The sequence below is a fragment of the Coregonus lavaretus genome, assembly GCF_964263955.1.
Source record: "Coregonus lavaretus genome assembly, chromosome: 11".
Taxonomy (NCBI): Eukaryota; Metazoa; Chordata; class Actinopteri; order Salmoniformes; family Salmonidae; genus Coregonus; species Coregonus lavaretus.
The window spans coordinates 43,667,949-43,694,446 of record NC_139998.1 but is presented as its reverse complement, the minus strand read 5'-3'; the positions used below and the strand labels follow the sequence as shown (position 1 = coordinate 43,694,446).

Here is a 26,498-nt window from a genome sequence, read left to right as displayed (position 1 = left end):
CAGGACAATGACCCAAAACACACCTCAAGGCTGTGTAAGGGCTATTTTACCAATGAGAGTGATAGTGTGCTGCATCAGATGACCTGGCCTCCACAATCACCCGACCTCAACCCAATTGAGATGGTTTGAGTTGGACAGCAGAGTGAAGGAAAAGCAGCCAACAAGTGCTCAGCATATGTGGGAACTCCTTCAAGACTGTTGGAAAAGCATTCCTCATGAAGCTGGTTGAGAGAATGCTAAGAGTGTGCAAAGCTGTCATCAAGGCAAAGGGTGGCTACTTTGAAGAATCTCAAATATAAAATATTTTGATTTGCTTAACACTTTTTTGGTTACTACATGATTCCATATGTGTTCTTTCATAGTTTTGATGTCTTCACTATTATTCTACAATGTAGAAAATAGTACAAATAAAGAAAAACCCTTGAATGAGTAGGTGTTTCCAAACTTTTGACTGGTACTGTATATATATTTTACAATTTAAAAACATACATAGACAAAAACAATAGACAGCTTAACATTTCCAGACATACATTTCCACAAACATTAATGACATCACAGTTGCTCAGACCCATGCTCAGACATCACACTTGCTCAGACCCATATTCCCACCGTATCCACACCCAATGTTGTTTCAAATGCTTGTAAGAATAAGATTTAAAGTGCATTTCAAGTTTGATTTGATTTAGGACTATTCTTTAACTTAGATTTTTGGTTGAAATGGAGACGTGAATCCAACATATGAATTATTAATTTTCAGACAAACTGGAAATAAATCCAGACTCAGTTGCACTGGTGGAGCTATCCAAACAGAAGAAACATCTCCTTCAAATGTTGATATTTGCTTGCGTTGACAACCAAACACAATTCAATATCACTTTTGCAATACGGTAAATAGCCTAGCCTATTAACTTGTTGACAAGTTAACAAATTGTATGTTGGATTAATTTCTCCATCTCAACCAAAAATAAAAGTTAAAGAAATAAAAGAATAGGATTAAGCCAGTGGTTCAGATCCAACTATTCAAGCAGTAGAAACATCTCCTTTAAATGTTGATCTTTAGTTGCCTTTGTCAACCAAACACAAATCAATATCATTTACATTACATTTTAGTCATTTAGCAGACGCTCTTATCCAGAGCGACTTACAGGAGCAATTAGGGTTAAGTGCCTTGCTCAAGGGCACATTAACGTCATTTAGCAGACGCTCTTAGCCAGAGCGACTCACAAATTGGTGCGTTCACCCTATAGCCAGTGGGATAACCACTTTACAATTTGGGGGGGTTAGAAGGAATACTTTATCCTATCCCAGGTATTCCTTAAAGAGGTGGGGTTTCAAATGTCTCCGGAAGGTGGTGAGTGACTCCGCTGTCCTGGCGTCGTGAGGGAGCTTGTTCCACCATTGGGGTGCCAGAGCAGCGAACAGTTTTGACTGGGCTGAGCGGGAGCTATGCTTCCGCAGAGGAAGGGGAGCCAGCAGGCCAGAGGTGGATGAACGCAATGCCCTCGTTTGGGTGTAGGGACTGATCAGAGCCTGAAGGTACAGAGGTGCCGTTCCCCTCACTGCTCCATAGGCAAGCACCATGGTCTTGTAGCGGATGCGAGCTTCAACTGGAAGCCAGTGGAGTGTGCGGAGGAGGGGGGTGACGTGAGAGAACTTGGGAAGGTTGAACACCAGACGGGCTGCGGCATTCTGGATGAGTTGTAGGGGTTTAATGGCACAGGCAGGGAGGCCAGCCAACAGCGAGTTGCAGTAGTCCAGACGGGAGATGACAAGTGCCTGGACCAGGACCTGCGCCGCTTCCTGTGTAAGGCAGGGTCGCACTCTCCGAATGTTGTAGAGCATGAACCTGCAGGAGCGGGTCACCGCCTTGATGTTGGCGGAGAACGACAGGGTGTTGTCCAGGGTCACGCCTAGGCTCTTCGCACTCTGGGAGGAGGACACAGCGGAGTTGTCAACCGTGATGGCGAGATCATGGAACGGGCAGTCCTTCCCCGGGAGGAAGAGCAGCTCCGTCTTGCCAGGGTTCAGCTTGAGGTGGTGATCCGTCATCCATCAGTGATATGTCTGCCAGACATGCAGAGATGCGATTCGCCACCTGGTTATCAGAAGGGGGAAAGGAGAAAATTAGTTGTGTATCGTCAGCGTAGCAATGATAGGAAAGGCCATGTGAGGATATGACAGAGCCAAGTGACTTGGTGTATAGGGAGAAAAGGAGAGGGCCTAGAACCGAGCCCTGGGGGACACCAGTGGTGAGAGCACGTGGTGCGGAGACAGCTTCCCGCCACGCCACTTGGTAGGAGCGACCGGTCAGGTAGGACGCAATCCAGGAGTGAGCCGCGCCGGAGATGCCCAGCTCGGAGAGGGTGGAGAGGAGGATCTGATGGTTCACAGTATCAAAGGCAGCAGACAGGTCTAGAAGGACAAGAGCAGAGGAGAGAGAGTTAGCTTTAGCAGTGCGGAGAGTCTCCGTGACACAGAGAAGAGCAGTCTCAGTTGAATGACCAGTCCTGAAACCTGATTGGTTTGGATCAAGAAGGTCATTCTGAGAGAGATAGCAAGAGAGTTGGCTAAAGACGGCACGCTCAATAGTTTTGGAAAGAAAAGAAAGAAGGGATACTGGTCTGTAGTTGTTGACATCAGTGGGGTCGAGTGTTGGTTTTTTGAGAAGGGGAGCAACTCTCGCTCTCTTGAAGACGGAAGGGACATGGCCAGCGGTCAAGGATGAGTTGATCAGCGAGGTGAGGTAGGGGAGAAGGTCACCGGAGATGGTCTGGAGAAGGGAGGAGGGGATGGGGTCAAGCGGGCAGGTTGTTGGGCGGCCTGCAGTCACAAGTCGCAGGATTTTATCTGGAGAGAGAGGGGAGAAAGAAGTCAAAGCATAGGGTAGGGCAGTGTGAGCAGGACCAGCAGTGTCATTAGACTTAACAAACGAGGATCGGATGTCGTCAACCTTCTTTTCAAAGTGGTTGACGAAGTCATCCACAGAGAGAGAGGAGGGGGGGGGGGGGGGGGGGGGAGGATTCAGGAGGGAGGAAAATGTGGCAAAGAGCTTCCTAGGGTTAGAGGCAGATGCTTGGAATTTAGAGTGGTAGAAGGTGGCCTTAGCAGCAGAAACAGATGAAGAAAATGTAGAGAGGAGGGAGTGAAAAGATGCCAGGTCGGCAGGGAGTTTAGTTTTCTTCCATTTCCGCTCCGCTGCCCGGAGCTCTGTTCTGTGAGCTCGCAATGAGTCATCAAGCCACGGAGCTGGAGGGGAGGACCGAGCCGGCCGGGAGGATAGGGGACACAGAGAGTCAAAGGATGCAGAAAGGGAGGAGAGGAGGGTTGAGGAGGCAGAATCAGGAGATTGGAGGGAGAAGGATTGAGCAGAGGGAAGAGATGATAGGATGGAAGAGGAGAGAGTAGTGGGAGAGAGAGAGCGAAGGTTGCGGCGGCGCATTACCATCTGTGTAGGGGCAGAGTGAGTAGTGTGGGAGGAGAGTGAGAGAGAAAAGGAAACAAAGTAGTGGTCGGAGACATGGAGGGGAGTTGCAGTGAGATTAGTAGAGGAGCAGCATCTAGTGAAGATGAGGTCAAGCGTATTGCCTGCCTTGTGAGTAGGGGGGGACGGTGAGAGGGTGAGGTCAAAAGAGGAGAGGAGTGGAAAGAAGGAGGCAGAGAGAAATGAGTCAAATGTGGACATAGGGAGGTTGAAATCCCCCAAAACTGTGAGGGGTGAGCCATCCTCAGGGAAGGAACTTATCAAGGCGTCAAGCTCATTGATGAACTCTCCAAGGGAACCTGGAGGGCGATAGATGACAAGGATATTAAGCTTAAATGGGCTAGTGACTGTGACAGCATGGAATTCAAATGAGGAGATAGACAGATGGGTTAGGGGAAAAATTGAGAATGTCCACTTGGGAGAGATGAGGATTCCTGTACCACCACCCCTCTGACCAGATGCTCTCGGGGTATGCGAGAACACATGGTCAGACGAGGAGAGAGCAGTAGGAGTAGCAGTGTTTTCAGTGGTGATCCATGTTTCCGTCAGCGCCAGGAAGTCGAGGGACTGGAGGTTGGCATAGGCTGGGATGAAGTCAGCTTTGTTGGCAGCAGAACGGCAGTTCCAGAGGCTGCCTGCGACCTGGAACTCCACGTGGGTGGTGCGTGCAGGGACCACCAGGTTAGAGAGGCAGCAGCCACGCGGTGTGGTGCGTTTGTGTAGCCTGTGCAGAGAGGAGAGAACAGGGATAGGCAGAGGCATAGTTGACAGGCTGTAGCAAATGGCTACAAAAATGCAGAGGAGATCGGAATGAAATGGGCTAAGCATCTGGGAGCGGAGAGAGCAGGGCCTCCCTCACCAAAAACTTCTACCTCAGAAACTAAAATTGTTTCACTGAACCACCCGAACAAAAACTCTCCCAACTTCCGCCTTTAGAAATCAGAATTGTTGTGAACCACAGCGGTTCAATGTTTAAAGGAATAGACTCAACCCACTTTATTCAGCTAGCCAACTATGACACCATAGCCAACTAGCAAGCTAGCATCCAATAACAATAACACACCGTTTAGCACCAACACTTGGTCACAACAAACCACCAATAATGTGATAACACACTAAACAGATCATTCGTGTCTGTGTCAAGTTCCTTTCATGACGCAGCAATGATTAGACGTTGGCTAGCTAGGACAAGTATATTGTAGTTAGCTACTACAGTACAGCTAGCTGGTCGTGTTGGGGAGCTAGCAATGGCCACTGTGTTGACTTTGTTTGAAGAACGGCTAGCTAGCTAGCTTCGTGCTACAGCCGGCACGGCCGAGGACACTGCCAAGACACAGTAACTACCCACAACAACCCACGAAGCCTAGCTATGACGCCGTAGCTAACTTGCAAGCTAGCATCCATTAACACACAATTTAGCATCAATACTTGGTTACAACAAACTGCCAAGAGTGTGTTAGCACACTAAACAGATAATTCAAGTCCGTGTCTAGTTCCTTTCATAACGCATAACGCAGCAAAAAATTAAACGTTGGCTAGGACTACATTAACATTGGAAACAGCTCTCCAGCGTTGCTAATCGTTACCAGTAGCTACCCGCTAGCTAGCTAGCCTCGTGCTTCGATACTAACCTACAATTACCTACGGAAACCTACAATAACAACAATACTAACCTATAATAAATACAATACCTAACTACAGCTAACTACCTACCTACGATCTAATACATGGTTAAGCAAAAAATTAAACGTTGGCTAGGACTACATTAACATTGGAACCAGCTCTCCAGCGTTGCTAATCGTTACCAGTAGCTACCCGCTAGCTAGCTAGCCTCGTGCTTCGATACTAACCTACAATTACCTACGGAAACCTACAATAACAACAATACTAACCTATAATAAATACAATACCTAACTACAGCTAACTACCTACCTACGATCTAATACATGGTTAAGCAAAAAATTTAACGTTGGCTAGGACTACATTAACATTGGAACCAGCTCTCCAGCGTTGCTAATCGTTACCAGTAGCTACCCGCTAGCTAGCTAGCCTCGTGCTTCGATACTAACCTACAATTACCTACGGAAACCTACAATAACAACAATACTAACCTATAATAAATACAATACCTAACTACAGCTAACTACCTACCTACGATCTAATACATGGTTAAGCTTTACTCAACACCATATGAGAAGCTTACCTCCTGCTTACCTCCAGCTGTGCACCAAGAATGGTCCACCACCCAAAGGACATCCAGCCAACTTGACACAATATGACTTTTGTAAGACAGTAAATAGCCACATTTTAAGGCTATTTTACAAACTAATTAACAGTATTTGTTAAACCTTAAAATGAGTAATACATCAATGACCACATTTTGAGGTTACTTTAACAGTAAATGTCTTCTTATGTAATCATATAAAGTGTGCATGTTCAGGGTTGCAGGCCTGTGGAAATATTCACAATTGCTATAACAATCTGCACAGAATCTCAAATGGCAATGATCAGTTGCACCATGTACTTTAATGTAATCTCAACTGAAATTCAGGTAATTTGGTTGTGCTATTAGATGAAGCACAACGATAACACATTAAGTTATTGTATAGTATAGGGACAAAGTGGAGGAGCATTTCAGCGGGTCGGAGGCGTATGTGGTAGGGGCTTCTAACGATCACGGATTACAAAAAGAAAGCCAGTCACGTCGCGGACAACAAAATCGCCCTACTGGACGAGCTAAACACCTTTTTCTCCCGCTTCGAGAATAGCGAATCTGAGCTGCCGAGGAGAGCCCCTGAGGACTACGAGGGCTACGTGCTTACGATCTCCACGGAGGACGTACAGTATGTAAGTCAGTCAAGCATGTTAACCCTCGCAAGGCTGCCGGCCCAGATGGTATCCCTAGCCGCACCCTCCGAGCATGTGCAGACCAGCTAGCTGTTATGTTTTCGGACATTTTCATCTCTCTAGCTAAGGCTGTTATCCCCACCTGCTTCAAGATGTCCACTATCATTCCCGTGCCCAAGAAACGGAAAGTAACTGAACTGAATGACTACCGATTCGTAGCACTCACTTCCGTCATCATGAAGTGCTTCTAGAGTCTAGTCAAAGACCACATCACCTCCTCCCTCCCCAACACTCTACCCTCTCCAATTCACCTACCGCCCTGACAGATACACGGACGATGCAATCACCATTGCACTGCACACAGCCCTCACCCACCTGGAAAAAAGGAATGCATATGTGAGGATGCTGTTCATCGACTACAGCTTCGCCTTCAATACCATAGTACCCTCTAAGCCAGGGTTCTTCAATTCCGGTCCTGGAGGGCCGAAACACCTCTGTTTTTCATCCTCTCCTTCTAATCAGGGGCTAATTCAGACCTGGGACACCAGGTGAGTGCAATTAACTACCAGGTAGAAATAAAAAACAGAAGTGTTTCGGCCCTCCAGGACCGGAATTGAAGAACCCTGCTCTAAGCTCATCACAAAGCTCACGACCCTGGGACTGAACTCCTCCCTATGCAACTGGGTCCTGGACTTCCTGACGGGACGCCCCCAGGTGGTGAAGGTAGGCAACATTCCCTCCTCGACACTGATTCTCAACACGGGGGCCCCACAAGGGTCCGTCCTCAGTCCCCTCCTGTAATCCCTGTATACCCCATCATCAAGTTCACTAAAGACACGACAGTAGTGGGCCTGATTACCAACAACGACGAGACGACCTACAGGGAGGAGGTAGGCACTCTGACAGCGTGGTGCCAGGTAAACAACCTCTCCCTCAACATCAGCAAAACAAAGGAGCTGATTGTGAACTTTAGGAGGAACCAGGTTGGACACGCCCCCATCTTCATCAACAGGGCCGCCGTGGAGACTGTAAAAAACGCCAAGTTGCTCGGGGTAGACATCTCCAATGAGCTGAAATGGTCAAACCACATGGACACTGTGGTGAAGAAGGCACGGCAGCTACTCTTCAACCTCAGGAGGCTGAAGAAATTCGGCCTGTCCCTGAGGGGAAGGATATTATTATTGTTTCATTCAATTCTCAATTCCCCCCTTGCTGCTCCCCCTATGGACATTTTACACCCTGTGCATGTGACCCTGTGCATGTGACTCATCTAATCTAATGCAATCTTGTATTCCTATTTGAACTTTGTTGTGCTTTTAAATGGTTGAAAGCGCAGTGATAATAAATGTAGGTGACAACTAAACCAAAAATCAGACATATATTTTCCATTGGAATTTGGTTGTGCTTTTAGATGGTTGACAGCATAGAGATAACACATTGGGAATTCAACAAACTTTTGGCTGTCTTTTTGATTGGGTGAAAATATTGTTGAACTCTCATTAATCAACATGTCTACCAAATATTTCCCAATTCTCCACGTTGAAATTATGTGGTGTACCCAGTGGGCTATTCATTTAAACATTTGAATCGGGGAACAATGCTTATAGGTGAATCATTACATCCCTAGTACTAAGGCAAGAAAATGATCAGAAGTTCTGTAAATGTATTTGAGAATTGTATCATTGCTATTCTGCTATACTGTAGATACGTTTCAACACAGATCCAAAAATTGCTTGTATGCGATTGAGAAAAACTATAATGTGAAGTTGATAAATGAAGTAAGCGTGTTGTTGTTTTGACAGTGCAGTCTACAGTAGCACATGGTCAGTTTACGCTCCATTTCCACTTTTCTATTTCCCGATCGTCATAGGAGAGCCTCGTTAGAGCCAGGTCCTCCCTCCCTCTAATGTTGTGTGTTACTGTGTTTGTCCAAGACTGTGAGAGAGTGTGTGCTTGTGTAGATTTTGAAGGGGTGCTTGTGTTTGTCAGTGTATTCATGCTTGGATGTGTGCACGTGTGTGTTTGCCTGTGTGTGTGTGTGTGTTTGCCTGTGTGTGTGTGTGTGTGTGTGTGTGTGTGTGTGTGTGTGTGTGTGTGTGTGTGTGTGTGTGTGTGTGTGTGTGTGTGTGTGTGTGTGTGTGTGTGCGTGCGTGCGTGCGTGTGTGTGTATGTGGTGTGAGTCTATGTAACTAATAATAGGAGGCATTCATCAGGGCTCTTTCTAAGGAGGAGAAGAGGATGAGGGGGACACAAACATAAACAGAGCTGATTGCAGTTGGCTTCGCCAAACCACAACCTAGGCTCATAACAACACTGGGGCCAAAGCCATGCTCTTTCTAAGTAACTCAGCACTCTGAATAGCCCGTTTGGGTTAATTCAGGGAGTCAGTGGGGATGCGTACAGCATTCTTAATTAGCCTAGAGATGTTCGGGTAGGCAGCCCGGCCTGTGTTGTGAATTCCCCAAGTGAAGCATGGCTGGGTTGGCTATGCTCACTCAAGTAGGGGCTCCTTTTGATGGTGATCCTTAATTGCCTTTTGATCAGCCTCAAAGCCATGGGAATCTCTAGGACATGTGATGTTGAATCCCATAGGGATGAACAATCTTGGATTAATGTACATTCCATCCACAAAGCAGCATGGATTAGATGCTTAAATTAGAGGTAGCCCTAACCCACAGATCTTGGATCAGATTACCATATCCCTAGTCTTAACCTTACATAATAACTTGACTAAATAATACCTGGCTGCATCTTTGGACTGGGCAGGCATACCCACCCTGCATCCCACTGCTGGCTTGCCTCTGAAGCTAAGCAGGGATGGTCCTGGTCAGTCCCTGGATGGGAGACCAGATGCTGTTGGAGGGCCAGTAGGAGGCACTCTTTCCTCTGGTCTAAAGACATATCCCAATGTCCCAGGGCAGTGATTGGGGACATTGCCCTGTGTAGGGTGCTGTCTTTTGGGATGTTAAACAGGTGACCTGACTCTCTGTGGTCACTAAAGATCCCATGGCACTTATCGTAAGAGTAGGGGTGTTAACCCCGGTGTCCTAGCATACAATCATGGCCACCTAATCATCCCCAGCTTCTAATTGGCTCATTCATCCTCCTTCCTCTCCCCTGTAACTATTCCCCAGGTTGTTACTTTAAATGAGAATGTGCTGTCAGTCAACTTGCCTGGTAAAATAAGGTTTAAAATAGTGGTGTTAGTAACTGTATTTATTAAGGATCGCCAGCAGCTACTCTTCCTGGGGTCCAGCAACATTAAGGCAGTTATAGACAGTGGTAGTAGTAGTGGTGGTGATGATGAAGATAATATCATATAATGAATATAACGATGACAATATATACTGAGTGTACAAAACATTAGGAACACCTTAATATTGAGTTGCACTCCCTTTTGCCCTCGGAACAGCCTCAATTCATCGGGGCATGGACTAAAAGGTGTCGAAAGCATTCCACAGGGATGCTGGCCCATGTTGACTCCAATGCTTCCCACAGTTGTGTCAAGTTGGCTGGATGTCCTTCGGGTAGTGGACCATTCTTGATACACACAGGAAACTGTTGAGCATGAAAAACCCATCAGTGTTGCAGTTCTTGACATACTCAAACCGGTACGCCTAGCACCTACTACAATACCCCGTTTAAAGGCAGTTAAATCTTTTGTCTTGCCCATTCATCCTCTGAATGGCACACGTACACAATCCATGTCTCAATTGTCTCAAGGCTTAAAAACCCTTCTTTAACCTGTCTCCTCTCCTTCATCTACACTGATTGAAGTGGATTTAACAGGTGACATCAATAAGGGATCATAGCTTTCACCTGGATTCACCTGGTCAGTCTATGTCATGGAAAGAGCAGGTGTTCCTAATGTTTATACACTCAGTGTATGTGACTATAATGGTAATGTAGTAGTGGTGTGGTAGTAGTAGTGGTAGTAGTAGTAGTAGTAGTAGTAGTAGTAGTAGTAGTAGTAATAGTGGGAGTTGTATTACAAGTGGTTGTTATATTGCCTGGGGAACAATAGAATTGGACAGAAGTGTTGTGCAAAAACTCAATTGGTATAGCCTGATTCTCTTCGCTCAATATGTGCTTGTATAAGCTGCAAATATCCTTTGCCTGTGGCAGGTAGAAGACATGCTACATGCCGCCCCCTAAAACCCCTGAATTCAAAACATTCTTCATCTGATCAATTAGTGGCTGTGCCCCTTGGCAAAGGATGGCGGTGCCCCCCTTTCTTGAGCCAAGGTAAACCCCCAACTCCTAAAGCCCATGACCAAAGTTTTTCTATGATCCACATACTGTAACAAAACGGGCCTCTCTGAAATGAGTGGTGGGCTAGCTGAAGGATGATGTCACAGTACTGCATTCTGTGAGAAAAAGGCCAGCTGTTTGTAATTGGTGGCGGTGGGATCGCCTGCAGTACAGGAGCGTTATATAAGCCAACAAGTTAAGGCAAGTCACCGATACACAGACCCAACTGGCCGTGAGGCTTTCATCTGCCCCAGTGAGAACTTAGCCTGCCTTCTGGCCTGTCCACACCTCCTTTGATGTTTAGGGGCCTGGGGACAACCTTGATAAAACACTGAAAAATACGGCCGTGTTGTGTTAAAGAGAAGGGTCAAGGTCACGTATGCAACCTAATATAATGCAAACAATATAGTGAAGGGTGGAAAAACGTCCCTGGGGATGTCTGTTGGACAGCTGGACAGCCATAACACAGCTATTAAAGAAGAAATGGCACATTAGTAACAACTAACGCGTTCATGACGTTAAGCAACCCAGTGCATCTGAGGTTTCTCACGCTTTATTTATACTGCACTGAACATATTGTCTACTGTACACATTCTGCCAAGCAAATTGCCCTTTCACCTAAATGATAGTATCAAGTCTCTATTTATACCTTATCTTTACTCTCCTTACCTTTCCCTTATATTTCAGGGAACTGGGGAGGGATTTGTTCACGACACACGCTCATGCGGGATGGTAGCAACGCCAGTCTGAACACAGGCCTGATCACGCTGCAGAACTACGGCCAGTACCTGCCCCCCCGACATGTTCAACTCACCCTGGCCCACGAACTGGGCCACAGCCTGGGTGCCCCTGTGAGTTCTGGACAGTATCACACTTGCCTATCCTTAATGTTTTACCCCCATTGGAGTCCTAGCACTTTCCTTTACTTGTTATCTTAATGATATTTGGTGTTTGACATGTCACTTCATTACATTACCTATTGTGTTGTACTGGTCATGCTGCAGCTCTCTAAATTAATTTGTTGCAGGAATTGAACCCTGTGCGCAAAGGCGTTCTTATTTCTTGGAATTCAGACAGTATGTGAAATAGCTGTTTGCACATGTTGAGCTTAAATTTTACATGTATTAAATGTAGAGTTCACATGTTAACACCACCTTTTCACATGTGAGGAGAATCATATGTCTTCATGTTTTTGCAGTTTCACATGTTAAAAACGTTTACATCTGAGAATCGGATATGCTGTTTCACGTTAAGAAAATATCACTTTCACATGTGGAATTGTAGGTTCACATGTAAGTTGCATTGTCACTTGAAAGTTTTTCACGTATTAAACTGCAGATTAGATTTTTACATGTGATTGTTTTTCACATATGAACTTGCAAAAAAACTCCACATTTACGCCAGTGTTTGTAAACAAAGTAAATGTAGACAAACCATGGTTGAAACTATAATTTTTATATCAGGGATGGTCAGTCCTTGCATCCATAGCATAGTCTCCTTGCATCGATAGCGTAGTCTATGGATTTGAGAGTGGTTGCATTTCTCCAGCCCCATCCCTCAACTTTAAACACCTTTACTAGAGTAACAGTGTTATTATATGATGCAATCCTCTAGTGAGTGAGTTACTTTTGATGTTGAGAACATCAAAATAATTTTTAAATGCGAGAGCAAATGAATTGTAAATGGATAGCCAAAAATAGTTCGTGATTTTTTAAATTTATGATAATGCAATTAAATAAAACGGCTCCTTCTTTCCTGCAATTTTCCCTATCTTTGGTTATGTTACCCTGGCCTTTTTTTATTTGCAAGTTTTAGTGTATTAATTCCAGCAACATAGCACCCTACATCCCACTGCTGGTTTGCCTCTGAAGCTAAGCAGGGTAGGTCCTGGTCAGTTCCTGGATAGGAAAGCAGACCATGCTGGAAGTGGTGAAAATAAACGTGTGGGGAAAAAATTTACGTGTGAAACTTCACACTTGTCCGAAAGCCCCGTCTGAGCCATGTGAAAATGTCACTGTTGAAATTTTTCAAATGTGATTTGTTCACACGTGTCCGAAAACCAAGTGTTTTTTTTCACGTGATTTTTTCATGTTTTGTTTTTGTGAGGAAGACCTTCCTTCCCTGGCCTTTGGTCAAACAGGATTTGTTTTGAGTGTGTATATGTAGTATGACCAATCCCAATGATCCGCCAGTTCTTAATTTCCCACGTATTGAGCACACTTAAAGCTCCAAGTCTGTTTGCATTGTTCCAGAACAAAACAATCTGCAAATGTTCCACTTCACTGCTGCCGATGTTATAAAAGTTTATCTTTATTGACTAATGCAGAGCGATTCACCGAAACTTGGGTTATTTTTCTGTTTTTAAATCACTAATTTACCTATGTAATTGACCTATGTCACTTCAATTATTTTATTTTTTAGCTACAGTGGGGAAAAAAAGTATTTAGTCAGCCACCAATTGTGCAAGTTCTCCCACTTAAAAAGATGAGAGAGGCCTGTAATTTTCATCATAGGTACACGTCAACTATGACAGACAAAATGAGGAAAAAAAATCCAGAAAATCACATTGTAAGATTTTTAATGAATTTATTTGCAAATTATGGTGGAAAATAAGTATTTGGTCAATAACAAAAGTTTCTCAATACTTTGTTATATACCCTTTGTTGGCAATGACACAGGTCAAACGTTTTCTGTAAGTCTTCACAAGGTTTTCACACACTGTTGCTGGTATTTTGGCCCATTCCTCCATGCAGATCTCCGCTAGAGCAGTGATGTTTTGGGGCTGTCGCTGGGCAACACGGACTTTCAACTTCCTCCAAAGATTTTCTATGGGGTTGAGATCTGGAGACTGGCTAGGCCACTCCAGGACCTTGAAATGCTTCTTACGAAGCCACTCCTTCGTTGCCCGGGCGGTGTGTTTGGGATCATTGTCATGCTGAAAGACCCAGCCACGTTTAATCTTCAATGCCCTTGCTGATGGAAGGAGGTTTTCACTCAAGATCTCACGATACATGGCCCCATTCATTCTTTCCTTTACACGGATCAGTCGTCCTGGTCCCTTTGCAGAAAAACAGCCCCAAAGCATGATGTTTCCACCCCCATGCTTCACAGTAGGTATGGTGTTCTTTGGATGCAACTCAGCATTCTTTGTCCTCCAAACACGACGAGTTGAGTTTTTACCAAAAAGTTATATTTTGGTTTCATCTGACCATATGACATTCTCCCAATCCTCTTCTGGATCATCCAAATGCACTCTAGCAAACTTCAGACGGGCCTGGACATGTACTGGCTTAAGCAGGGGGACACGTCTGGCACTGCAGGATTTGAGACCCTGGCGGCGTAGTGTGTTACTGATGGTAGGCTTTGTTACTTTGGTCCCAGCTCTCTGCAGGTCATTCACTAGGTCCCCCCGTGTGGTTCTGGGATTTTTGCTCACCGTTCTTGTGATCATTTTGACCCCACGGGGTGAGATCTTGTGTGGAGCCCAGATCGAGGGAGATTATCAGTGGTCTTGTATGTCTTCCATTTCCTAATAATTGCTCCCACAGATGATTTCTTCAAACCAAGCTGCTTACCTATTGCAGATTCAGTCTTCCCAGCCTGGTGCAGGTCTACAATTTTGTTTCTGGTGTCCTTTGACAGCTCTTTGGTCTTGGCCATAGTGGAGTTTGGAGTGTGACTGTTTGAGGTTGTGGACAGGTGTCTTTTATACTGATAACAAGTTCAAACAGGTGCCATTAATACAGGTAACGAGTGGAGGACAGAGGAGCCTCTTAAAGAAGAAGCTACAGGTCTGAGAGCCAGAAATCTTGCTTGTTTGTAGGTGACCAAATACTTATTTTCCACCATAATTTGCAAATAAATTCATTAAAAATCCTACAATGTGATTTTCTAGAATCTTTTTTCTCAATTTGTCTGTCATAGTTGACGTGTACCTATGATGAAAATTACAGGCCTCTCTCATCTCTTTAAGTGGGAGAACTTGCACAATTGGTGGCTGACTAAATACTTTTTTCCCCCACTGTATATGCGCACATTGCACAGTTTCTGTAGAGATAAATCAGCTCAAGCCCTTACTGTGCAATGCAGTAGGGAGTTGTAATTTCCAACAGGCAAATATTCGACATAGTTTAGGGCAGAAAACGTTGTAATTAACTACAATGACCATAATCAATTGCATACCTACTTGTCCAGTCTGTGATTCTTTCAGCCTGCTACATAAAAGAGACAGAAGAATGTGCGATGTAGAGGGATAGATTGACAGAGAGCAGTTGCTTCCCAAGGTACTGTATCTCTACCTGAAAATAAATGACTTAAGTGATTGATAGTTGGTATTCAGCAGTCATAAAATGCCTTATTTACTTTGAAGAACTACAAAAATTGTGATTTTGTCAGACAGCATAGGAAGCAACTCTATAGAGATGAGATTATGACTTGGAATTAAATAATAAAGTCATCAAATAAAACAAATGTAATATACACAAGTAATGTGATTCAATTATGGGTAATAAGTGATAAGCATTAATGGGCAGTCACTACCATCATGGGACTTTTATTAATTGTTTTATTCTGTGTTGTTACAGCATTCAACCCACATAATGCATAGTGAATTTAATGTTTTAAAAAACAATCGAAACCGAAAACCGTGATTGTTTTTATTAATCGAAGAAACTACCTCAAAAACTACCTCAAAAAGCCCTAATTGCTCAGCACTACGAATGTACAGTATTTTTGTTACATTACAGTCTTATTCTAAAATGGATTAAATAATTTTTCCCTCATCAATCTACACAAAATACCCCATAATGACGAAGCGAAAACAGGTTTTTAGAAAACAGAAATACCTTATTTACATAAGTATTCAGACCCTTTGCTATGAGACTCGAAATTGAGCTCAGGAGCATCCTGTTTCCATTGATCATCCTTGAGATGTTTCTACAACTTGATTGGAGTCCACCTGTAGTAAATTAAATTGATTGGACATGATTTGGAAAGGCACACACCTGTCTTTATAAGGTCCCACAGTTCACAGTACATGTCAAAAACCAAGCCATGAGGTCGAAGGAATTGTCCGTAGAGCTCCGAGACAGGATTGTGTCGACGCACAGATCTGGGGAAGGGTACAAAAAATGTCTGCAGCATTGAAGGTCCCCAAGAACACAGTGGCCTCCATCATTCTTCAATGGAAGAAGTTTGGAACCACCAAGACTATTCCTAGAGCTGGCCGCCTGGCCAAACTGAGCAATCGGGGGAGAAGGACCTTGGTCAGGGAGGTGACCAAAAACCCGATGGAGGAGATGGGAGAACCTTCCAGAAGGACAACCATCTCTGCAGCACTCCACCAATCAGGCCTTTATGGTAGATTGGCCAGATGGAAGCCACTCCTCAGCAAAAGGCACATGCCAGCCCGCTTGGAGTTTGCCAAAAGGCACCTAAAAGACTCTCAGACCATGAGAAACAAGATTTTCTGGTCTGATGAAACCAAGATTGAACTCCTTAGCCTGAATGCCAAGCGTCATGTCTGGCGGGAACCTGGCCCCATCCCTACGGTGAAGCATGGTGGTGGCAGCATCATGCTGTGAAGATGTTTTTCAGCGGCAGGGATTGGGAGACTAGTCAGGACCGAGGGAAAGCTGAACGGAGCAAAGTACAGAGAGATCCTTGATGAAAACCTGCTCCAGAGCGCTCAGGACCTCAGACTGGGGCCAAGGTTCACCTTCCAACAGTACAATGACCCTAAGCACACAGCCAAGACAACGCAGGAGTGGCTTCGGGACAAGTCTCTGAATGTCCTTGAGTGGCCCAGCCAGAGCCCGGACTTGAACCCGATTGAGCATCTCTGGAGAAACCTGAAAATAGCTGTGCAGCGATGCTCCCCATCCAACCTGACAGAGCTTGAGAGGATCTGCAGAGAAGAATGGGAGAAACTCCCCAAAAACAGGTGCGCCAAGCTTGTAGCGTCATACCCAAGAAGACTCGAGGCTGTAATTGCTGCCAAAGGTGCTTCAACAATGTACTGAGTAAAGGGTCTGAATACTTATGTAAATGTGATATTTCCATTTTTTATTTTTCATTGCAAAAATGTTTAAAAACCTGTTTTTGCTTTGTCATGATGGGTATTGTGTTTAGATTGATGAGGGGGAAAACAATTTAATCAATTTCAGAATAAGGCTGTAACGTAACAAACTATGGAAAAAGTCAAGGGGTCTAAATACTTTCCGAAGGCACTGTATGTTATGGAGTCTTGGCACATGCTCACACTTATTTTAAAAGGCTGCCATAAATGGGAGGCTTTCAATTTTCCTCACCACAGGTGTTTTTCGCAGAACAATACATTTTTAGATCCACCACCAGCACCATCTACGACCTTTCTCCAACTGCCTAGAATGCCAACACCCCACCCCACCCCACTCCACCACCACCCCTCCCCCATACACTGCTCCCCCAGAGATGTTATTCACACTTCCATAGGCAGCAATGGATTCTTCCCAAGCGTTCCTGCACAGATTAGTTCTGCTACAGCATGTCGGTCTGTGACCCTTTTATAAATCCAGCAGGTTCTTGGCTGAGTGGTGCGTCCACTGACAGGCATGCCTCATTGTTTCCAGATGGAGGATGGGATAGGACACAGAGAGATCAGAGGGCCTGCTTCACCTGAGATTTATGATGAGGGGGAAGGGGGAGGTAGGGGGTCTGAGGGGAGAGAGGGGCCCTGACCTTTGGCCTATTTTGGTAATGATATTCTCTCACATAGTCCCATAGCGTCTGGAAACCCTCTTGCTATCCTCAGTGACAGCATGGCCCTCTGAGAGAAAGAGGGAAGAGAGAGGGAAAAGTGAGAGAAGACAGAGAGAAGAATCAGTGAAGGAAAAAAAATAATCCTGAACCTAACAAAGGGGTCTCAGTCATTTGTCTCAACATAGTTTATTTCCCCCTTAAACTGTTCTAAGTGACTTAAACTGTTCTAAGTGATTACATTAACCAGCCCATATTAACATCTCAACAGCGGATTAAAACAAATGAACGATTGGACCACATAATTTTTTCTGGTAGATAATCAGAGAAAGTGCGTCTTGGAGAGATCCAGAGAAGAAGGCCTCAGGGCTGTATCTATCTGTGCTGTCCTGGGTGTTTTTTTAATTTATTTTAATTTAACCTTTATTTAACCAGGTAAGCCAGTTGAGAACAAGTTCTCATTTACAACTGCGACCTGGCCAAGATAAAGCAAAGCAGTGCGATAAAAACAACAACAGAGTTACATATGGGGTAAACAAAACATAAAGTCAAAAATACAACAGAAAATATATATACAGTGTGTGCAAATGTAGTAAATGGTGGAGGTAAGGCAATAAATAAATAGGCCATAGTGCAAAATAATTAGAATTTAGTATTAACACTGGAATGATAGATGTGCAAAAGATGATGTGCAAATAGAGATACTGGGGTGCAAATTAGCAAAATAAATAACAATATGGGGATGAGGTAGTTGGATGGGCTAATTACAGATGGGCTGTGTACAGGTGCAGTGATCGGTAAGCTGCTCTGACAACTGACTCCTAAAGTTAGTGAGGGAGATAAGAGTCTCCAGCTTCAGAGATTTTTGCAGTTCGTTCCAGTCATTGGCAGCAGAGAACTGGGTGTGTTGTTTGTTATGAACACATTGTATTCCTCTTCCAGAATCATGGCCATCAGCACTTTTGTCTCTCACCTAAAATTACCTTCATTTAAGTTAACAAGCATTTGCAATAAAGAGACTTGGTTTTAGTCTTAAGCCTGGGATCTTGAGGGGAATGAACTCTTTATTTTAAAAATGTTTACCATGACTTCAGTAGTTGCTTTCCCAGAATCACCCCATACAAATCTCTCCAATAGTCTTACTTTTAATGAAAAAGGATATTCAGTAATAACTTCATTTTCATCTGGTGGAAATGATTGAATTTGACATAAATATGTCTGAATATGAGGGCCCCAATGTCCATAATCTTGTACTAGAAGGAGACAAAACTTATTGAGGTCATTCTACTGTGAAGTAGAACCTTTATGTTCTGTGTTGTATTTGCTTCTCAGCACGATGAAGGTTTTGATTGTGGGAACCTGGGTTCTTCTGGAGGGAAAGGCAGGTTCCTGATGTTCCCTCACGCTACCAACGAGGTCCGGGAGAACAACGATAAATTCTCTCCCTGCAGCATCAAGCATATCAGCCGAGTCCTGAAAGTCAAGAAGGATGACTGCTTTGTGGGTGAGGAGCTAGGTCTAAACAAACGAGACCTCCTCTGTGGAAAAGAGGACATCAATAGCATGTAGTGTTCTGTCTCTCTACAATGCCTTCAGAAAGTATTCACACCCTTTGACTTTTTCCACATTTTGTTGTGTTAAAGCCTGAATTTAAAATGGATTAAATTTAGATTTTTTTGTCACTTCCCTACACACAATACCTGATAATGTCAAAGTGGAATTATGTTTTTCAAAATGTTTACAAATTAATTAAAAATGAAAATCTGAAATGTCTTGAGCAATAAGTATTCAAGCACTTTGTTATGGCATGCCTAAATAAATTCAGTAGTAAAGATCACATAATCACATAATAAATTGCATGGACTCACTGTGTGCAATAATAGTGTTTAAAGTGATTTTTGAATAACTACTTCATCTCTTTACCCCACAAATACAATTATCTGTAATCTCCCTCAGTCGAGCAGTGACTTTTTAAACAGATTCAACCACAAAGACAAGGGAGGTTTTCCAATGCCTAACAAATAAGGGCCCCTATTGGTACATAGTAAACACAAAAAAACAGACATTTAACATCCCTTTGAGCATGGTGAAGTTATTAATTACACTTTGGATGGTGTATCGATACACCCAGTCACTACAAAGATACAGGAATCCTTCCTAACTCAGTTGCCGGAGAGGAAGAAAACCACTCAGCGATTTCACCATGAGGCCAGTGGTGACTTTAAAACAGTTACAGAGCTTAATGGCTGTGATAGGAGAAAACTGAGGATGGATCAACAACATTGTAGTTACCCCACAATACTAACCTAATTGACAGATTGAAAAGAGGGAAGCCTGTACAGAATAAAAGTATTCCAAAACATGCATCCTGTTTGCAACAAGTCACTAAAGTAATACTGCAAAAATGTGGCAAAGCAATTAACTTTTTGTCCTAAATACAAAGTGTTATGTTTGGGGCAAATCCAATACAACGCATGATGTTACGCTTGTAATTGTTAAGGACTGGGGAGTTTTTTAAAATAAAAAATAAATGGAATGTAGCTAAGCACAGGCAAAACCCTAGAAGAAAACCTGGTCCAGTTTGCTTTCCACCAGACACTGGGAGATGAATTCACCTTTCAGCAGGACAATAACCTAAAACACAAGGCCAAATCTACACTGAAGTTGCTTACCAAGAAGACAGTGAATGTTACTGAGTGGCCGAGTTACAGTTTTGACTTAAATCTACTTGAAAATCTATTACAAGACCTGAAAATGGTTGTCTAGCAATGATCAACAACCAATTTGACAGAGCTTGAAGAATTTTGAAAATAATAAATGGACAAATGTTGCACAATCCTGGTGTGGAAAGCTCTTAGAGACTTACCCAGAAAGACTCACAGCTGTAATCACTGCCAAAGGTACTACTACAAAGTATTGACTCAGGGGTGTGAATACTTATGTAAATGAGATATTTCATTTTCATTTTCAATACATTTGCAAAAATGTCAAAAAACATGTTTTACTTTGTCATTATGGGGTATTGTGTGTAGATGGGTGAGATATTTAAAAAAATAATAATAATCCATTTTGAATTCAGGCTGTAACACAACAAAATATGGAATACGTCAAGTGGTATGAATAATTTCTGAAGGCACTATCTCTCTGTGTCTCTGTGTCTCTCTCTGGGTCTCTCTCTCTCTCTCTCTCTCTCTCTCTCTTTCTCTAATCTGATTAATTCCAATCATTTAAGAAGATACTCCATCTACACGAGTCAGCAGTGTTGAGATGAGCTGATGTGTGTGGCTATATGTGTTCTGTCCTGTCAGTCAGTGATCAGCCCATCTGTGGGAATCAGATTGTAGAGGAGGGGGAGGAGTGTGACGTGGGCCACAACGAGACAGACCTCTGTTGCCACAGCGCCAAGGAATCTGTGGGCATCCAGTGTCACCTGAAACCAGACAAGAAGTGCAGGTAATTTCTGTTCAAAAGTTTAGCAAATAAAATCAGTAGTAGGATTAAAATTGTCCCTTTGCTATTTGCTGATCCTAGATCTGTTTCTATGGGTAATTTCAATCCAAAGTTTACAGAACATCACCCATCACTTTTGGCAAAGCAGAGTTGTGGTTGTGGCTGTGAGGATAATTACCTATTGTCTTACCATTCAAAAACAAAACAGTAAACCACAACACCTATATTATGAAATTGTCTCTCTTTGTCTGTCCGCCCACCTGTCTCTGTCTGTCTGTCTGTCTATCTGTTTGTCTTTCTGTCTGTCCCCTCAGTTCCAGTCAGGGTCTGTGCTGTGGGCCAGCGTGTGTCTTGAAGCCGTTAGGGGTCAGCTGTGAGGAGGAGTCAGACTGTCAGCTGGAGAGTGTGTGCTCTGGCCTCTCCCCCATCTGCCCCAAGCCTGCAGCCAAGGCCAACATGACCGAATGCAGTCTGGGCACCCGGGTGTGTCTCAACGGGGTGAGCACCGCAGGAGGGCCAGACAATGACTCAACATTTTCACCCATTGCACCCACTGTCTCAACAGTATCCACTTTCACAGGATCTGTTGTCCTTGGTTGCCAACTTGAGGACATTTACTCCATTCTTTCACCCATTCAGATGATAAATGGGGTTCTGAGTTTGGAGAGTCGTTCTGCATGTGAAGATTGCTCAACTTTTTCAATGTAAATTCTATATGTATGGCTCTCTATGGGGGCATAAATCCTGAAATATAAGATTTGGGCCAGAACCCATTTGTGACGCAACCTGGAGCAGGGAACAAGTTAACTGAACACGGATGATAAGGATTTGTGGGAATGAGCAGGCCTGTCCGGCATGTTTTTCTGTGAGACTTCACTGTGGGCCATAATGTACTTGTGCTCATCCAGGCTTCAGTGTTCTCCTCTCTCTTATTCTCCTTTCATTCTCTCTATGCCCTCTCCCCTCTCTCCTCTATTTCACCCTCCCTCTTTCCCTCTATCCTTCCCTTCCTCTTCCCCTATCCTTTTCCCTTTCTTCATCTCTCTCTCTCGCTCCGTTCTTCACTCTCCCCTATCCTTTTCCCTTTCTCCATCTCTCTCTCTCGCTCCGTCTTTCACTCTCCCCTATCCTCTCCCCTCTCTCCTCTATTTCACCCTCCCTCTTTCCCTCTATCCTTCCCTTCCTCTTCCCCTATCCTTCTCCCTTTCTCCATCTCTCTCGCTCCGTTCTTCACTCTCTCCTATCCTTTTCCCTTTCTCCATCTCTCTCTCTCGCTCCGTCCTTCACTCTCCCCTATCCTTTTCCCTTTCTCCATCTCTCTCTCTCGCTTCGTCCTTCACTCTCCCCTATCCTTTTCCCTTTCTCCATCTCTCTCTCTCGCTCCGTCCTTCACTCTCCCCTATCCTTTTCCCTTTCTCCATCTCTCTCTCTCGCTTCATCCTTCACTCTCCCCTATCCTTTTCCCTTTCTCCATCTCTCTCTCTCTCTCGCTCCGTCCTTCACTCTCCCCTATCCTTTTCCCTTTCTCCATCTCCCTCTCTCGCTCTGTCCTTCACTCTCCCCTATCCTTTTCCCTTTCTCCATCTCTCTCTCTCGCTCCATCCTTCACTCTCCCCTATCCTTTTCCCTTTCTCCATCTCTCTCTCTCGCTCCGTCCTTCACTCTCCCCTATCCTTTTCCCTTTCTCCATCTCTCTCTCTCGCTCCGTTCTTCACTCTCCCCTATCCTTTTCCCTTTCTCCATCTCTCTCTCTCGCTCCGTTCTTCACTCTCCCGTATCCTTTTCCCTTTCTCCATCTCTCTCTCTTGCTCCATCCTTCACTCTCCCCTATCCTTTTCCCTTTCTCCATCTCTCTCTCTCGCTTCGTCCTTCAATCTCGCCTATCCTTTTCCCTTTCTCCATCTCTCTCTCTCGCTCCGTCCTTCACTCTCCCCTATCCTTTTCCCTTTCTCCATCTCTCTCTCTCGCTCCGTCCTTCACTCTCCCCTATCCTTTTCCCTTTCTCCATCTCTCTCTCTCGCTCCGTCCTTCACTCTCCCCTATCCTTCTCTCTCCATTTCTCCCTCTATTTCTCAGAATTGTGCTAAGTCACTGTGTGTGAGGTACGGCCTGGAGCAGTGTGACTGTCTGGGAGAGTCCAAGAAAGAAAAGTGCCACATGTGCTGCCGACAGCCGGGTAACCACAATTCCCCTCTTCTCCTCCCTCACCCTCATTTCCTCAGCTGTGCTTAGATCTGGGGAAAGTGTTTATGACTGGGGGACAAACAAGGCTGTGTACATTTACTTTGAGATTCCCATCATAATACATTCTTCTGTTTGAATACCCACATCTGATGTGCAGTGCTGTGTAAAAGTACAATTTAACAAGGATAAGGAGCTTAGTTACAAATGTGTGCATGTGTTTTTCCACTCAGTAAACTCAATCATTTCACCTATAACAAAATGTTCACTGTATTTCTCCATGTATTTATTCACCTCAGACAAGCCTGCAACCTGTGCCAGCACCACATCCTCTGTCTTGACCAGGCATTTCCAGGGAAAGCGTGTAGCCTTGGTTGCCGGGGCGCCGTGTTCAGCCAAGCAGGGCTACTGCGACATGTTCCAGGTGTGTCGCATCCTGGACGCTGATGGGCCCATCGCCAGGCTGAAGAACTCCTTCCTCCACCTGGTAGACCTGGATGAGTTTGACGACCTGGCTGAGTGGATAAAGGTTTGTTTTATGTTTGTTGTGCTTTAGGGGGTTGGCTATCTATCTACACTATGACGTATTTATTTTACAACAGGCCAGAGGATCCTAGCAGATGTGGTGTGTTGAGATGCGTATTGAGCTCAGAGTGTGTATGGAAAGCTTCCTCTTTTGATGTTCTTCGTTCAGATGTTCCAGCCTCAGTTGGCTTTGAGCTTTGGTCTCACTAGAAAGCGCGACGAATCAGGAATGCCCACAGGGATTTAAAAGAGCTGCTCAGGTGTGTCATGTTGAGTTAGCGAGACGGTGACACATACTAGTGCTTAAATTTAACACTCCTACAATTGGTTTGGGAGCCATGCCAGCTAAAGTTTATTAGGCTGTGATATGGCAATAGTAGTGTTTCCATACCACAGATGAATCGGCTAATGCATGCCATTGGTTCCATCCAAATGAGTGTGACACATTTGGAATGCTAGCTGACTAACATCCTGTAGCAAATGGCTTCATGTCACCTCAAGTCAATGTGAATTGAAGTAAATTGCAGTGGTGTTTTGACTATTTAACAGCTGACTATAGCAGATTGGAACTAAAGTGTGTGAGTGTTTGACTTGTTGTGCTCTTGTTGTCCGCAGACTCACTGGTGGGCCATTCTCCTGGCCATCATGACTCTGTCTGCCGTGATGGTCAGTACCGTGTGCCTGTGTGGACGTACCCTGGACATGGGTGACCCAGAGTAACCACCTGTATCTCCAACAGTGGTGGTTGGTGCCGTTCAAGATTAGGGAGAACTATTTATTTTTTTATGAGCATGGCCTTATTTCTATTACAGCATCTTGGATGATTGTCATTCATATTGCATTCACTCAGATCAATGTAATGTAGTGTCGAGTCAAATGTTGCTAGTTATGCTGTAACAAAGGAGTCCGCTTATACTGAGCTCTGATCATAAGTTTTATTCATATCACAAGATTTCAGCATAAGTGTACAGATGTATATATCATCCGGAGAGCAGTGGTTCCCAAATTGCAATGTCTGCTCTGGTCCTCTTTGTCTCCATCCAGTATATATAATCTTCCCCAAAATATGGGCTGCTCCCTCTACTGTCCAATCCCCTGTCTTGTATAGGGCGTCACCCTAAAAACCATTCCCTCTGTTCTACTTGAAAACATTATCAAAGTCATAATCTTAATACACTACATATTTCCCCCCTTCGAGACTAACCAAAAGTCTCGAAAACAAAAAGAATAGGATTATGACAAGTAACAATTTCTCTTATTGAGTATCTATAACAATAAACCCAAAACACTTTTCTCTGGAGTGTAAATACCTTTCTATGAAATATGAACAAATCTTTATGAAGTGTGAATACATTACTATGAAATATGAACAAATCTTTATGGAGTGTGAATACATTACTATGAAATATGAACACATCTTTATGGAGTGTGAGAGCGAAAAACCTGTCTGGCAGCCTTCTTTCCAAATATCCATCCATCAATCAAGACAGTAAAATTCTCTCACGGCCCCTCTGCCCCAGGCAACCACCTAGGTACTCCAGATCAATTCATGAATCTTTATCAATGCATTTGAAACTATGATGCAATTAAATACACATGAAATCCCCTGCAAACAAAATACTATCCAAAAATATCCACACTAAGGCTGGTCGACCCATCGGACCCTACGGTGGATTATCTCTATCCCTGCCTAGACTCCATGTCCCTAAGCTTCCACGAAATAAACAAAAACATCTAAGATCCCCACATGTATTCAATAACATCAAATATCATTCTACAAAATTAATACAGAAAGAATATGACACAAATTATGTATTACATATGCAAATATGTCTATATTTCATTGCAGACACTGGAATGTAGTCCACTACACTTCATCCCCTCCGTAGTCTCGACTTCCAATGCATCTTCGATGATGGAATTGGAACATTTCCACACCTTCCTTGTTCCATCTCCTCCAGTCCCTTCATATTCTCCTTTCATATTGTCCCTTCATATTGTCCTTGTTTGAGTATTTCAATCTCTACATATTCCCCCAAATGCTTCTGGAAGAAAAGAAAAGACCAAACAGTATCTTTTGCAAAACAACATTTTCAAATTAAAACATCAATATCAACTAAGAATATAAAAATGATATATAAATGATATATGAATCAATAGATAAATGATAGAATAATGTGATTCATTCATACATTTCCCCCCTTTGATTCATAACAACATACTAAAATCACACTAATATTGAAAAACATTTGAAAAATGATCAAATAATCAAAAATGATATTTATCCATCACTACTCCATCCAGTCCCACTTGTCCCTCTTCATCCAGATCAGGAACAGTCAACAACGGCATTTGAGTGTTGTCTCCAGGCATCACTACTCCAACCCCTCTCAATATCATAGCTTTCGCAAAGGTCAGTAACAAATTACAAAAGAAAAACATCACACACAGTGCCATCAAAGCTGCTATTAAATCTGAACCATCACTGCTCCCACTGGGCCTAACTGATCTTGCAACCAAGACTTCACTGACCATCCAGCTCCTTCAGATCTACCAAATGCATCCCTTATATTCTTCAATGCATCTATAAGACTAGTGATATTATCTGAACTATCTGGAATCAAAGTATAGCTAATATTATCAATATGATCTTCCCAAATTTTACACCATACCATGGAACAATCCCCCACTTCTCTCTTAGACTTATCCTCCAATGATAGGCTTCCCTGACTATGAAATTCCTCTAAAATTGATGCTGGAGCTATCTGCTCCCTTGTAATCAAATGCAATATATTTATGGCTTTAATAACTATCAATGTTGAAAGAGTTAAATTGCTTCCCACTGTTGTTATAATAGACTGAAGTGTTGATGTCCTTGTTGTTACTTCATCCATTCTCCCTAAGACTTTTAACTCCTTACTTGTATTTCCATCTATCACCACTAGTGTCACTACATTCACTCTCTCTTCCTACTAACATTGAAACTTAGCTTACTGTCCTAGAGTTCCTTCAACCCTAGTTTTCCTAA

General features: G+C 43.7%; 1 protein-coding gene across 1 annotated transcript in view; it reads left to right on the top strand.

Annotated features, from left to right (window-relative positions):
* LOC311137652 (disintegrin and metalloproteinase domain-containing protein 10) overlaps positions 1 to 25,188 on the top strand; it is a 73,768-nt gene extending 48,580 nt beyond the window's left edge. Inside the window, exons 9-15 of the mRNA XM_084172167.1 lie at positions 11,267 to 11,430; positions 18,647 to 18,818; positions 20,623 to 20,767; positions 21,079 to 21,262; positions 22,841 to 22,940; positions 23,245 to 23,474; positions 24,086 to 25,188. Of these exons, the coding sequence (XP_084028293.1) occupies positions 11,267 to 11,430; positions 18,647 to 18,818; positions 20,623 to 20,767; positions 21,079 to 21,262; positions 22,841 to 22,940; positions 23,245 to 23,474; positions 24,086 to 24,190 (1,100 nt within the window). The 3' untranslated portion in view covers positions 24,191 to 25,188. The remainder of the gene's footprint in view (positions 1 to 11,266; positions 11,431 to 18,646; positions 18,819 to 20,622; positions 20,768 to 21,078; positions 21,263 to 22,840; positions 22,941 to 23,244; positions 23,475 to 24,085) is intronic.
* Positions 25,189 to 26,498: the final 1,310 nt, after the last annotated feature.